The sequence below is a fragment of the Cydia pomonella genome, chromosome 20 (assembly GCF_033807575.1).
Source record: "Cydia pomonella isolate Wapato2018A chromosome 20, ilCydPomo1, whole genome shotgun sequence".
Lineage (NCBI taxonomy): Eukaryota > Metazoa > Arthropoda > Insecta > Lepidoptera > Tortricidae > Cydia > Cydia pomonella.
In genome coordinates this window covers 425706-441316 of record NC_084722.1, presented here as the reverse complement: position 1 = coordinate 441316, position 15611 = coordinate 425706, and the positions used below count along the sequence as shown (strand labels likewise).

Sequence of the window (15611 nt, the reverse complement as noted above, 5' to 3'; positions counted from 1 at the left end):
GCAACTGACAGCCTGTGCTTTGTGTAGTATGCCAGTATCAAGCAGTGATACTAAACGTCACGAAGACTTATTCCTTGACTCTTAATGTCATGTTATTAAAGGTTACATTTGACAAATCTGCGCGTCATCGTGGATGGCACGAACTATAAACGAATTAGTTGTTAAAGCTAAGGTAATTCCGTACGGCATTTGCAATGACAAAATGTTGCAATGCCATATATATATCGATATATAGTACAGTCAGATTTACCGCATAATGTACGGAACCGCGCTATGTACGAGTATGTTAGCTGTAGTAAGACATTTTATTTGTGATTGTATAAGAACGTTTATTCTCAAAAATCCTGCCTTTATACAATATACATACATATTAGGTTGTCCTGACACAAGCAATATGCGTTTATGTCGCAGTAAACCACCAGTAAACATAATTGCCATATTACATGAGTGATGATCAAAAATCGTGGGATCAAAACCTCGGGTAAGCTTAAAAAACCTTTCTCAGAAAACAGATAAAAATTCAGTCAGGATCATCGTACATAGACAACAGGTTAAATTTTGACACAAATGAACCATTTTGATTGCTCTCCAGTGTATATATTGGTAATACCAAGGTACTTAAGTATAATCAGCATATGTTACGTTCAGAAGGATGCGTGAATCGTACGCTTGGTTGCTATTATCGATATGCTTAAATTGCTTAACTAGTGGTTCTCCGTGGCTGCACCCGATATGCATCAGTTCCTTTCGTATAGGTCGAAAAATAGTCATACTCATTTATTCATATGGTCAATTTACGTGTCAAAATAAAATGACTACTAAATTAAAGTTAAAATCTAACTTAAAATTAAAATTACAATAAAAATTAAAACAAAGCCAAAAAAAAAAATAGAATTACAGTCATAATAAATTAAATTTTGTGTTATGATATGACATAAAGCGTTCAACGGGAGCAATAAATGTAACAAAGGATGGTAAAATGATGCAATGAGACAACATGACAGGTCCCATGATTTATTTAGAGATATTTCACTGAAGATATACAGACAAACATTGTTATTGTTAAGTAAATCATTAGTATGAATAACAAGGAGTGGCGGACATAATTATGTATGCGGAAGCTCTTTACCAATACACTGCAAAATATGTGTTGAAATGTTGATTAAACACAAATTAGACCATTGTGCGTCTGTCCGTCCGTGCTGCGCCTCCTCATAAATCTACAATGAAGTCCTTAATATTAGTAAGTAATTCGTTATTATGTTATAAATATTTTAAAAGTAGATGTGTAAGCAGAAAATTCAAAATAATTCCGAAAAACTCTGGAAGCTTTCATGAGAAAATTATCATGCAATGTTCCCGTTCAGATTTTGGATTATTATTCAATATTCTTACCTGTTGATGACAGGACCTCTACTCGACTCACGATAAATGACGTAACGTGTTGATCTCCCGTTGACGTGGGAAAAATCGTGACTTGTCGCATTTTCACAATCACAACCTATATTTCGTCAGGTGACAAGCAAAACTCACTAATTACTAAAAAATAGTTAAACAAAAAGAAACGTTATTTTAGTAGTAATATGGTTAGTTATGGCTATGAACTTGTGGTGGTAATTAGTGAGTTTTGCTTGTCACCTGACGATTTCATTTACATAAACGTCACTTATTGGACTTAATTTCAAGTGTCATAGATATCGATCTAGCTGAAAGAAGGTTTGATAATAAAAGTGCAGGAAAAAACCGATGGGAAACTAGCAATTTTTGATAATTTTCGCATGAGAATTTTCTGATGAAAGTTTCCAGAAATTTAGGAAATTTTGAGAATAAGGCGGAGGCTTGGCAGGTTTGTCTTTTTAGGGTTCCGTAGCCAAATGGCAAAAAACGGAACCCTTATAGATTCGTCATGTCCGTCTGTCTGTCCGATTATGTCACAGCCACTTTTTTCCGAAACTATAAGAGCTATACTGTTTAAACTTAGTAAGTAGATGTATTCTATGAACCGCATTAAGATGTTTACACAAAAATAGAAAAAAAAAAAACAATAAATTCTGGGGGTTCCCCATACTTAGAACTGAAACTCAAAAAATCTTTTTTCATCAAACCCATACGTGTGGGATATCTATGGATAGGTCTTTAAAAATGATATTGAGGTTTCTAATATCATTTTTTTCTAAACTGAATAGTTTGCGCGAGAGACACTTCCAAAGTGGAAAAATGTGTGTCCCCCCCCCCCCCCCCCCGGTAACTTCTAAAATAACAATGAAAAATCTAAAAAAAATATATGATATACATTGCCATGCAAACTTCCACCGAAAATTGGTTTGAACGAGATCTAGTAAGTAGTTTTTAGGGTTTTTTTTTAATACGTCATAAAATTTAAAAAAAAAAAAATTTTTCATCAGACCCATACGTGTGGGGTATCTATGGATAGGTCTTCAAAAATGATATTTAGGTTTCTAATATCATTTTTTTCTAAACTGAATAGTTTGCGCGAGAGACACTTTCAAAGTGAAAAAAAGTGTGCCCCCCCCCCCCCTGTAACTTCTAAAATAACAGAATGAAAAATCTAAAAAAAATATATGATATACATTACTATGCAAACTTCCACCGAAAATTGGTTTGAACGAGATCTAGTGAGTAGTTTTTTTATAATACGTAATAAAATTAAAAAAAAAATTTTTTTTATCAAACCCATACGTGTGGGGTATCTAGGGATAGGTCTTCAAAAATGATATTTAGGTTTCTAATATCATTTTTTTCTAAACTGAATAGTTTGCGCGAGAGACACTTCCAAAGTGAAAAAAAGTGTCCCCCCCCCCTGTAACTTCTAAAATAACAGAATGAAAAATCAAAAAAAAATATATGATATACATTACCATGCAAACTTCCACCGAAAATTGGTTTGAACCTGATCTAGTAAGTAGTTTTTTTAATACGTCACGGTAATACGGTACGGAACCCTTCATGGGCGAGTCCGACTCGCACTTGGCCGCTTTTTTTACTACATTTTTGTCTACTGATATACTTATTAATTTTATTTAGGTTTTAAAAATCTCGTAGCTTACTCAGCAAGCTTCGTTGCCTAAACACGGTAGGTACTCGACTGAAAATAGCGAGCTTATATCACGATTGAATAAAATATTTATTCTTTCGTAAATAAAGTTTTTTTTTATACTACGTCGGTGGGAAACACGCATACGGCCCGCCTGATGGTAAGCAGTCTCCGTAGCCTATGTACGCCTGCAACTCCTGAGCGAGTTACATGCGCGTCTTTTAAAATACAATGTGTTTGTACGCGTATAGTGGAGCCGTTAACCACGTATAGTATGATGAATTTTATAAACAAATCACCCCTCAAACCTATGTTTCTCAACCATTTTAAAAATGCACCCCTTCAAAGTTTTATGGCGCCAACCACGACTGCACTTGGTTAATGTACCATTCATTATCTGCCCATTTACCTGTCGCACATTTAAAAATTAATCATAATTCGATAGCTTATAAATCAGGGCATACATTTGAGGCATAAATGTCTCAGAGAGTTTTCCACAATTACTCGAGAATTAATAACAAAGATAAAATTTGTCGTCAATTTTTTTTAAATTTTTTTCTTTTTTTCGATAACGAGGTCGTTGACCTGTACTTATAATTGTAAAATGATGGTACAGGATATCAGCTAAAAGTTGATATTAAAATAATAGCCCTAGTTAAAACATTTCACAAGTTACACGAGTCCAAACAAGACTTAACGAGGATTTCGTCTTGTCGAGGTTCCACTGTACCGTAAAATCAGGGTTATGAGAGTTTCCCAGGACTTCCAGGAGAATATAACCGGCAAAGCGTGACAAGAAGTTGCTTAGCTCGAAGGAATGAATTGAGAAAACCGAAACGAGTAAAACTATTTTTCAATCTTGCCTGCCCTTTTCAGTTAGTCCTCCTCATCGCAACAATCCACGCATTCACCATCCCCAACCCCAAAACCCCGATGAAGACTCAAGCTCTAGAAGACCACAAGATCAACAAGCGGTTCATTTCTGCATTGCTGATGAGCATGATGGACGATGATGACTATTTTGATGACGATCTGCCATCCATCATTGGGAGGAGACGACCTTCAAGGAGGCATCTGCAACTTGCGCAGATGATGAGGCAGTTGGCTGGTCCACGAGGATTGACGAGAGCACAGGTATGATAATTATATATATTTATTATTTTTCGTGGCAGATGACAAAGTGTCCACTTTGGAGCGCCATATGCATCAGTACTTATGCCTCCTCGTAAATTGGCCGAACTGTGCCATTTGCAGCTTCAAATTTTGCGGTGATCAAAAAGCGGAATAAATATGCGGTCCTGGGCCTGAGCGATAATAATTATTTTGTAATCCTTATTACGTTTGGGACTCAGTAGTCTCAACCACTGGGAGGCGAAGTCTATTGCTTTCATTGGGGAAGTCGAACATCGAATTGGAGAGGTTAGTTTTTTGCGCCAAGGTAGTCAGGCGCCAGGGACAACTCGAGGGCGAAAAGTGGAATTTAATGTAGTGGAACTGCCGATGAAGAACAGAAAGGAACTCCTGAACGACACTCGGCGATTTGTAAATATAGTATAGGTATGTAGTTTCTGTCAGCCTTTCCAAAGTAAAAGATCTCGTTTTCTTAAGGGATATTGGGTATCTTTACAAATGGATTTCCTTTGTAATTTTCGAATAATTTCTCAACTATTGAAATTAAAAACTTTAATGAAATGACGCGAAAGAGGGTTACGATTATGCCTTGATTAGTATAGTTCTTGATGCGCCAGAAACATGCTTTCGATAATAAAATTGTCAAATCTCCTATTTTAACTTACATAGCAAACAATTTTATTAAAATTGCAACATTTTCTAAACATTAAGACCAGATTGCCTCCATGTATCTAGCGCAACAGCGCAAGTTATTCTAAGCAGTCAGGTATAAATGAGAGCTGTAAAATGCTTGAAAAGCCCTTATAGCAAGAGCAAATTGTATAAAATGCCAATTATTAATTATTCATTTCAGATGGAGAATATGCAGCAGAACCTTCAGAATCTGCAGCTGTTGCAGAACATGCAGCAGATGATGCAGTTACAGAATCAGCTGGGGCAGAACACGCAGGGGCAAAATTCGCAGGGACAAAACTCGCAGGGGTAAAACCAGGGACAGAACTTGTATGGGCAAAATTTGTAGTACAATTCGACCAACGACGTTATAATGTGATTGATGGATATATAAAAGACGTAAAAGTGTTCTGAATAATTCAAAGAAAGTACTTTCTATTCACAAAACATACACACTTTAAAAACACATCCTGATATAATGCCTACAGGGGCCCACAGTGTCATAACGAACAAAGTGTGATAAATTCAATATTGTAGGCGAGCTAAACCTCTTAAATGCTAATAGTATATCCATGGCCACAGCTGCTCATCTAGGATATTTAGTGCAGCCTATATTTTTTTCATTTCCCGTCTTTTCACTGGTGTCGTCGTGTCGTGTAAACAATTTCCCTTTAAGATCTTCTAGATGGGCTACACTTTTACACCAATATGTGGTCTAAGAATATGGACATATTGCTCTTATTTAGGTATTTTACTCGTATATATAGCGCTATGCTTAGTTGCTAGATACATAATGCCCAAAAAAATTAGTCCCGCTAGAAGTACTTTAAACAAATTGTACTTAAATTATACGTATTATGTTTTTAATACGTATTTTATTTCTAATTAACTTACGAAACGACCTGCTCAATGCGAATAAAATAATTTAATTTTAATTCTGACTTCTGACTGATACTTGGTAAGGTTGTATTTAAGGTTAAGTATTATTTCAAGGTTTTATTGTTTACCTGTTTAAGCACAGGATAGGTATTTGTAAATATTTTGTTTTTCTCGGCAGTTTTTCACTATTTACTTAATCTTGAATATTTTAAAAGTGTTACTAATTATTTCTGTATCAAAAACATACTAGCAGTGTTTTACATTCTTTACTTGTGTTTTTTAATTTGTGTTTATTTATTTTCTATTCTATAATAAATATTACAAATCAACTCTAGACGGTTTTATTTAGTGTGCGATCATTTATTAAAACAATCTATTCACAATTAACAATTAAATAGTGGATTATTAAGTAATATTTACATCAACTGTAACATTACTTCCATTATTAGTACACTGATTTCCGATTACTTAATCTTGAAAATGAATAACGTCAATTTTTTTTCCTAATCAGAACACGATACCGAATATACCCTTAAACGGATCTCCAATATATACTTGATTTATACATGTTTTGTCAAAGAGAATTTGGAATAGACTTGTATTGTCAAAGAAAACTTTGTAGAAAATTTACTGCCATCTTTCGACACATAATTAAAACTTTTAGAACGCTTTTCGACTTTGATCCTTGTTCCTTCACTAATATGTGTTCAATTTGTTACATATCAAAAAGTGGCGCCATCTTATCGGGCATGGCAGGTTATGGCGCCATCGCTCAAAACTATGCTGCTATACCCTTGGCCTTTCATCTATTCGAGTTCGAGCAGAACTATTCAAATTGCCCAAATGATGAGGCAATTGGCAGAACCGCAAGGATTGACGAGAGGACAGGTAAAAATTCAATAAAAGAATATTCTGCTATTAGGACTCAAGAGTTCTTTAAGAAGTCTTTATAGTGAAATGGAAAACACATTTGAAAAATAAATACAATACCAAAGGTCTCGGTTTCTAAAAAGCTGTTAGTCCTCTACATCGCGTCAATATACATTGCTTCATAAGAGCTGATCCGTGATTTGTACTGAACTGTCAAATTTCGTATATATAAAACCGACCAGCTTTCTCGAATCTTTCTATATACGCATTCACCATCCCTAACCCCAAAACCCCAATCAAAACTCAAGCTCTCGAAGACCACAAGATTAAAAATACACATTTACAAATAATCTCAGCCTTGTTGCTCAGCATGATGGATGCGATAACACTTCGATGACTCTCTGCCACCCATTACAGGGACGAGACAACCTTCAAGGAGACATCTTCAACTTTTCCTATTACTTGTTTATTACCTATTTGCTAAATAAATGTTTGGGTTCGAATTTAGGCCCTTGTAGTACTCACGGCAGCGAAATAGCGCTATAACCGTAAGTTCCATCCTGATAATCCACAAAAGATTCACTTTTGCCTTCCACTATCAGTGGACTTAGCGGAGCGAGAGAGGTGTAGGTACTCGTAAAATGATTGATAAGCCCTCATCAAGAGCAAATTGAATGAAATGAAAATTGCTAATAATTTAGCAATTGGCATTTTATTAAATTTAAATCAATTAGGTACAGTCAGCATCAAAAGTAGCGGATGAAATAACGTTTCATAAGTAACTACCATTCTGTAACAGCTTAACAAAAAGTGATTTCTTTAATATAGAACAACTAAGACTGTAAAAGATATACTTTTGAACGAGAATTTTAGAAATTTATCTATATTTGGAAAAGTTATCCGGAATATCAGATACTTTTGGCGCGTTGTTTCATCCGCGACTTCTGATGCTGACTGTACATCACACACTTGCACTTGCAGATCTTATTGAACTTTCTTATGTTTATTATATTTTAATAATAAAATACTATAAATCAACTCTATGGCGTTTTTATTTCGTGTTTCATAATTTATCAACACAAGATTGATATTAATTAGCAGATGGTTAAATAATATATTTCCCAATTAGTTATGATTAGTTATAGTTAAATAGTAATCTCATCAATTAATTTGACTATTAATATATTGATTTCCGATTAATCTTGAAAATTAATGAAATATTATCGGTAAACTTTATTAAAAAGGTTTCATACTATACAAGGATTAGGAGTCAAGTTATTAATCAAAAAATACATAAATGGGCCCATAATAGAACCCTGCGGCACTCCTAAAAATCTTACTATAATTCGCTACACTCATGGATTGCATTAAAACAAATATTTGTGTGAGGTATTATAAAAAGATTTAGGGCACATTATATCGACGATAATGTTCTTATTTTAAGACGAGCGTTCCAAGATTCATGCAATTATTTAAATGCTTTAGAAAGATCACAATCTATATATCTTATACCTTTAAACGAGCAATTCTTGTATATATATTATATATTTATATATATATATATATATATATATATGTATTTCTGTGATCTCGGAAACGGCTCTAACGATTTCGCTGAAATTTGGTATATGGGGGTTTTTGGGGGTATTCAATCAAACAATCTATCTAGATTAGTCTTATGTTTGGGAAAACGCGTGTTTTCGAGTTTTCATGCGTTTTTCTTTCGACGCAGAATATGGTCGCTAATTTCGTGTTGCCGGCCACTGTCCGTCTGGTCCAGCGGGTTAAGACGCGGACTGTTAAACGAGTGTTACGGGTTCGAATCTCGCCCGGTGACTAACTTTTTTTTTTATATGTTCAAGTTTATATATAATTTTTTAATTTTTATTGTTTTAGACAAGTTTAATTCAGTAAAAAAATGTAGTTAAGATTATCACCTATACACCACCATATTACAATAAATACTAAGCTTGAGTTAAAACAACTATACGACCTATTAGCGACTCATGATTTTAGAAATATGGTAAATTTTCCCACAAGGGTCACTGCCACTACGTCGACCAACCTGGATCACGTATACTGGAATGGGCCGCGCTCCGCGCTGCGCACCGCGCCAGTCACCACGCACCTCAGCGACCACCTCGCTGTGCGCGCCGAGCTGCTGCGCCCGCGTGCCCCGCCCGCGCCCCTCACTCGCCGCGCGAGGGTGTACTCAACGCGATTTTACAACGAATTCCGAATAGCGATACGGAGTGTGGACTGGCACGAAACCATACACCGCAATAATGGATCGGTCACGAAACTGATAGAGTCCCTAATTAACACGATTAAAAATAAATTCGAAATTTGCTTTCCGATTAAAAATATTACTAATAGGAAAAGGGAATCGTGGGTGACCCCCGACATTCACGACCTCAAAATCTTATTATTTGACATTATCGATCTCGGTAAGCGATTGCCCGATAATGAACATGTTTCAAATCTCATAACCGGCATGAACCGAAAGTATAATAGCCTACTCAACTTAAAAAAAGCAAACTACTACTCTAAAAACATTACCAATAGGGTAAAGGCACCAGTATTCGCAGCCTTATAACGCATTTTTAAAGTTTGTACTCTCGACGTTTCTACAGGATTAGTCGGATAAATAAACGCATGACATGGTTAGATCAAGTGTTTATTATAGTTTTGAAATAAAGTATGTCAAAAAATAACAATCCTCTTTATAATATCTATAATTAAGATTAAACAAAAAATGGCACTTTTCTCCAGTAGTCAGCCTCTAAAATCCAGTAAGCAGCCTTTGTGTACCCAGTACTCAGCCTTTATAAACTATTAATAACAATGAAATAAAAAAACACTATTATATGTATTAAAGTTAACGATATTATAATATTTATCATTCCTAGGTAGGAAGCTAGAGTATAAGTAGGTCTAGGTACCTATACTCTTATAAGTACAATTCTCATGCCACGAAATACGAAATTTGTAGGCCATAGGTGCTTAAAATTATTCTTGCAAACAAATAAACACTGTATTTATCTTCTTATTTTTTATTAATGAATCTGTTTATTGAATATAATTCATTATTTTTAAAATCGGTTTAAATGCTGGTGAAACCCGTGCAGGGGTCCGTTAGATATTGGAATATTTCTCAACAAAAGTATGTATACACTTTTGAACCTTATTTAAATGAGTTAAAGTTCATAATATTTGGCAGCGACGTAGCAAGGAAGATAATGGCTGAGTACTGGATCCGTGAAACCCAGTGGTCAGCCGTATTAAAACGTTATTTCAAATGCGGCTGACTACTGGGTTTTACTTTAAATTGACTGAGACATGCCTAACTAAATTTGAAAATGTAAATGTAACGGTCCTAACGGTCGCATTGGATCGAAAATAAAAAAATATAACTAATAACCCGAAAGTCAGCCGCGGGAGGCTGGGCACTGGATTTTTTGTAAAAAAGTGGTATCCAGTGGTCAACCTCCTCAATTTATAAGTTAAATATTGATATTTCTATTTAAATATAACGCAATTTAATAAATAAACTAACCAATAAACCCATCTTTAACAAAAAACAGTAACTTTTTATATTAAAACATATTTTTTCTCACGCGTTAAAAGAACACCACGTGCAGTAAAAAATATGGCGGACATGACACTCCAGCTCTCGTCAACAAACATCACCTTTATGAACGAGTATATTTCCTCTCCCCGATACCTCACAGCACCTGCCGCGTCACGTATTAACGAATAAGGAATTGGAGCTCCTATTTGACTACACGCGATTTGTTTAATCGAATATACCAGATATTTATGACCAATAAACGACTTAAAAGGCTGACTACTGGTCCCTGGCTGGCCACTGGTGCTGTTACCCTAGCACTAACACGATTAGGACGATGTGGGGTATAATAAACCGTGAAAAAGGGAACAAAACTTCCATAGATCTCGCGGATTTCACAGATCTAGTTCTCGACTCTGACGGGGTTAAGTACAAAACAAAAAAAGCCGCCGCTGACGCGATGAATAGGTAATAGGTTCGCAGGAGCGGCAGTTGCATGCGGCGCGGCACCTGCCGACGTGCGGCGCGCTCTGGCCGCCCTGCGCGCCGCCGGCCCGCCCGCTGATCGCTGCGTTAAGCTAAAGCCGTTTACACCAGACGAAGTTTTCCGCATTATCACCACCTATATAGCGAAAAAAACAACTCGAGACATTTACGACATCTCCGTGACACTGATCCATTCAGTAGCAGTCGATATAGCTCCAATACTCGCCTTTGTTTACAACAGATGCCTTCGAGAGGGCGTCTTTCCCGAACCACTGAAAGAAAGCCGAATTTCACCGCTATACAAAGGGAAGGGAAAGAGAACCGATATCGATGCATATAGACCCGTAGCGATTATCCCGGTGATCGCCAAAATATTTGAGCACGGCCTAAGTTCTAGGTTGACGGACTTCCTCATCACAACCAATGCACTGTCTAATAGACAATACGCGTACCGGAAGGGACGTTCAACAACTACATTGACACGAGCCGTGGTTCGTCAGATACTGGAGGCCCGCGAGAGCAAGAGCCAAGTCGCCGTCCTCTGCTGCGACTTGTCTAAGGCGTTCGACGTTGCGGATCATAACCTCCTGACTCACAAACTTCAGCACTATGGCTTAGCAGGTCCCGCGTTGGCGTTGATGGCAGATCTAATACGGAACAGGAAACAGCTTGTTTTGGCTGACAGTGGTCGCGTACGATCTGACGCAGTGGTCACAAGTATGGGCGTCGCTCAGGGTTCCTCAGTATCTAATATACTTTTCTCTTTGTTGTTGAATGACCTGCCCAATGCTGTAAGCTGTGGAGAGACCTTCATCTACGCTGACGATGTTGCAGTTGTTGTGCACGCAGAGTCATATGAGGAGCTCGAAGAAAAGTTGAATGTGACTGCCGCAACAATAGCAAACTGGTTTAGTATCAATGGTCTCATACTAAACACTCAAAAAACTCATCTCATTAATTTTGATCTTTCTGGACGCCAAATGAGATCGTTATCAGTGCTAGCTAAGGGTGATGTGATTGAACAGGTCACTAACTCAACCTTCTTGGGATTTGAGCTAGACAGTGGACTCACCTGGAGCTGTCACATTAATAAGGTGTGCAATAAACTCGCTACAGCATGTTTCGCGTTAAAACGACTCGCACGAGTCCTGCCTGTGGAAACTGTCCGTGCTTGCTATTTCGCTTCGGTACACGCGCACCTTTTTTTTTTTTTTTTTGTTGACGGAGTGGGAATGCATTTACGCACGGTGTGTGGGACTCGCCACTCCTTTCCCCTCTCCAGGGAAGAGGGGGGGAGAATTTAGCCCTACCCACTAAACCCACTCCGGCGTTTCACCCTCTTTGCCGTTAATGAGGGCGCACTGGGATCGATGATGACATTCACCACGGCGCCCTCCGCAGTACGGGGTTGAGTTTTGGGCAGGAGCCGCGGAGTGGGAGAGAGTGTTTAGGCTTCAGAAGCGCGCAGTACGTGCTATAGCGCGCGTCCCGCAAACTGTTTCAGCGAAACCGATATTTAAGAGCCTAGGTATTTTAACGCTACCCTCCCTTTTAATATTACAAATGACTGTGACCACACGAGGTGAAGTTGAATCCAACCCCATTAGTAACGAGTCTTACCGTAGGTACAAAACCCGAAGCGCGCGCGCCGGAAAACTACCTCTTTTACCTCTCAGACTCGCCAAATCAAAAAAACTCGCTCACGTTATGGGTCGCAAGGTTTATAATCACCTCCCAAGCGAAATAGTTGCTGCTCCTAGTGCGTCGGTTTTCAGAACAAAACTAAAAAACTGGCTTGTCGAGCAGGCTTTCTATAATCATAGCGAGCTATTTTGTGTTGATTTTGGATAGGATACACATACTGTTGTACTGTATTTTTTGTGTGTAATTTTGAATACTTAATTATCTGCAATATGTACATATGTACTTAAGTATAAAATGTATTGTGACATGTAATAGGATATTACCAATAAATATGATTATGATTATGATTATTATGATTAAATAGTTATAACCGAGCAAAGCTCGGTCGCCCAGGTATGATTTATAAAGAGGTATATAAGATGACTTATCTATGTTCCATAAGATCTAAAAAATGCCTGATAAAATTGTCCAATGTGGCCGTAGCTTCTCGTTGCCTTTGAAAAATAAAATGTTCGTTGTTATATATTCTTATCCTTTAAAAACTACGTGCGTGCTACGTTTTATGTTTTCTGCCGGATGAGATATTATTTCAAATTATATAAGTAATCCATATTGCTTGCAATGTATGTTGCGTGTGTGAAATAAGAGTCGGCCAGGAGCGAGTCGGACTCACGCTCTCAGGGTCCCATACCATCACATATTGGTGACCGAGCGTTAGCGTTCGTTTTAGCTTGGCCCCAAAATGCTTTCGTATGTCCGGATGTTCTCTCTGCAGAGGAGGATTTCTCAACGGATTTTCATGATATTTTGTGAAAAGTTCCGGTAGTCAGATAAAAATTTTCTGTTTTCGTTTTTTGGACAATTTTTAAAATGGTAGAAATTGGCATAAAGGAATTAAGTGCCAATACGGCCTATGGCACTAAAGACTATTATAGGCTCCCTGTAATATAATGACACATCGAACTGTTTTTTATTTTATTTTTTAAGCTTATCGTGAAGTCTATAGAAGCGCTGGTGGCCTAGCGGTAAAAGCGTGCGATTTGCAATCTGGAGGTCACAGGTTCAAATTCGTACCCAATTCTTACCAATGAGCTTTTATTAGGAACATTACACATATAATTTGATATTTACCAGTCGCTTTTCGGTGAACGAACATCGTGAGGAAACCGGACTAATATCAATAAGGCCTATTTTACCCTCTGGGTTGGAAGGTCAGATGGCAGTCGCTTTCGTAAAAACTAGTACCTACGCCAATTCTAGGGATTAGTTGCCAAGCGGACCCGAGGCTCCCATGAGCCGTGGCAAAAATGCCGGAACAACGCGAGGAAGATGATCGTGAGGTCTATAGCTCATAGAGCCATTAGTTTTACCCCCCTTATTCATAAACGTCTACTAAAGTTAACAAGCCGCTAATAATCGTTTGTCCCTTTCCATCATACAAATACGTCGGAAAGGGACAAACTATTATTAGCGGCTTGTCAACTTTAGTAGACGTTTATGAATAACGGGGTAAATGCTTAATTTTGTTTCATAATTTCGAATCACGCCATTCACGCCTGAACAGTTTTTATTATTTACTGTATGGAGTATATTTTTTTTATTGCTATACTAAGGTCTAATCGTTTTATGTATACATACAAAAACTACATATTTAGTAAGCTGATAAAAAGACAGACGTGACAGATGAGATGCACTAGAACTTAAGAGGCTGTCAACACCCAATGTCCTTGAAATTGATGTTACTTAAACAGTTTTTTAAGAAAGACTATTTGTTTTAGTCAAGTAAGAAAAATATATGTTCATATTAATTATATTTCAAAGCCCGTGTTTGTACTCGATACATGATTGAACGAAATCGGCTCGATAGAAAATAATTGCAAAGATTGGTCTTTAAATCACAATTAAACGGTTTTATGACTTTATTGTTTTGACTTATGGGTCTGCAATTAAAATCACAATTTCAAAACATTTATATCTAAACCGCTATTGAGTCAAATATTACACTAATAGTCCACTTTTTTTATTTAAATATTTTTCTTATTATTCTCTTGCCCAGGCCCAGTAACATGCGACAGTGCTATCTCATTTACTCCGATACAAATAGACAGTGTGCGCGCTTTAGGTATTGACAGCCTCTTAATAATACTTGTATTGAATTTCACCCTTCGGGTACGGAACCCTAATAATCAAAATTTGTAATATTTTATAAATACATGTTAATTATCAAGGTCCTTCTCTAAAATGCAAATCAAGTAAATAACTGTAATCTAACAGTTTCAGTGGGTTTATTTTGCGAGTGTCGATTGCGCAGTATTTTAGCTGAGAACAGAGTGGAAGGAGCTACTACCAGCATGAAATTACTTATAGTAAGTTTTTTTTTTATCTTGCTTGTAGGAAAATTATTAAATGTTAGTAGTAATACTGGTTCTAAATATATTGCTAGAACTAAACAAAGGAATTAATCACGAGACTGACTATCAAGATGACGCTCGAACTCGAAGCCCATTTTGTAAAATTGTAGTGTTAAAAATGTACATACATGTATTATTATCATCTTACTGGCCTTGTCCCGGCTTATTGCCATATGGGAGCCTGGGGTCGGCTTGCCAATTTAGATGTATGAAGTTATATAAAATTCCGTCGCGCTCTTAAACACGGTGACCAATCAGCGACCGCGAAAAAAATATTTGTAAACTCACACTTGATAAAATAACCGTCTCTTTTAAAATCGCGCGATTGAAGCCACTGTAATTATAAGGTTATTACATAGACAAGTGCGGTCCTCAAAGACACACACAGTCTTCAAAACAAGACTGAACGGATTACAGAACCTTCCTATCAATTAAGCATTGTATATCGTGTAATTTTAAAAAATCCTGCTTCGCCAGATCTTCTTCGCAGCAGCCTACGCCGCGCCGTCTCAACCCGGCCACGGGGAGTCTCTCGGCCACGCGCCGTCTCACCACGGCCAAGTTGAGTACATCAACTACGAGCCTATCGGCTACGAGCAGCCCAACTACGACCGCTACAGCTACGGCTACGGGAACCCCGACTATGTCGGCTACGGAGGGCTCATCGAGCAGCCCGTGCCTTACGACATCGGACGACAAGGCATTGGCTTCGACAAGAGGACCGCCTTCGCCTACGGCTTCAGGATGCCCTTGGCTTATGACATCTTGAAGATACTCAGGAGGTATCCCGACAAAGAGGTCAATAGCGTCAAGGTGTAATTTCATTTAAACATTTTTAACTAAATTAACAAGCAATTTTGATACTTAGGGAATCGCTACAATTAAATAATAATAA

General features: G+C 37.4%; 2 protein-coding genes across 2 annotated transcripts; both read left to right on the top strand.

Annotated features, from left to right (window-relative positions):
- The first annotated feature begins 908 nt into the window (after positions 1-908).
- LOC133528865 (uncharacterized) lies at positions 909-5877 on the top strand. The gene is made up of 3 exons (XM_061866346.1): positions 909-1243; positions 3932-4189; positions 5040-5877. The coding sequence occupies exons 1-3, from the start codon at positions 1226-1228 to the stop codon at positions 5169-5171; spliced, it is 408 nt and encodes a 135-aa protein (XP_061722330.1). The 5' UTR covers positions 909-1225; the 3' UTR covers positions 5172-5877.
- Positions 5878-14515: 8638 nt separating this feature from the next.
- LOC133529152 (uncharacterized) lies at positions 14516-15611 on the top strand. The gene is made up of 2 exons (XM_061866791.1): positions 14516-14671; positions 15194-15611. The coding sequence occupies exons 1-2, from the start codon at positions 14657-14659 to the stop codon at positions 15533-15535; spliced, it is 357 nt and encodes a 118-aa protein (XP_061722775.1). The 5' UTR covers positions 14516-14656; the 3' UTR covers positions 15536-15611.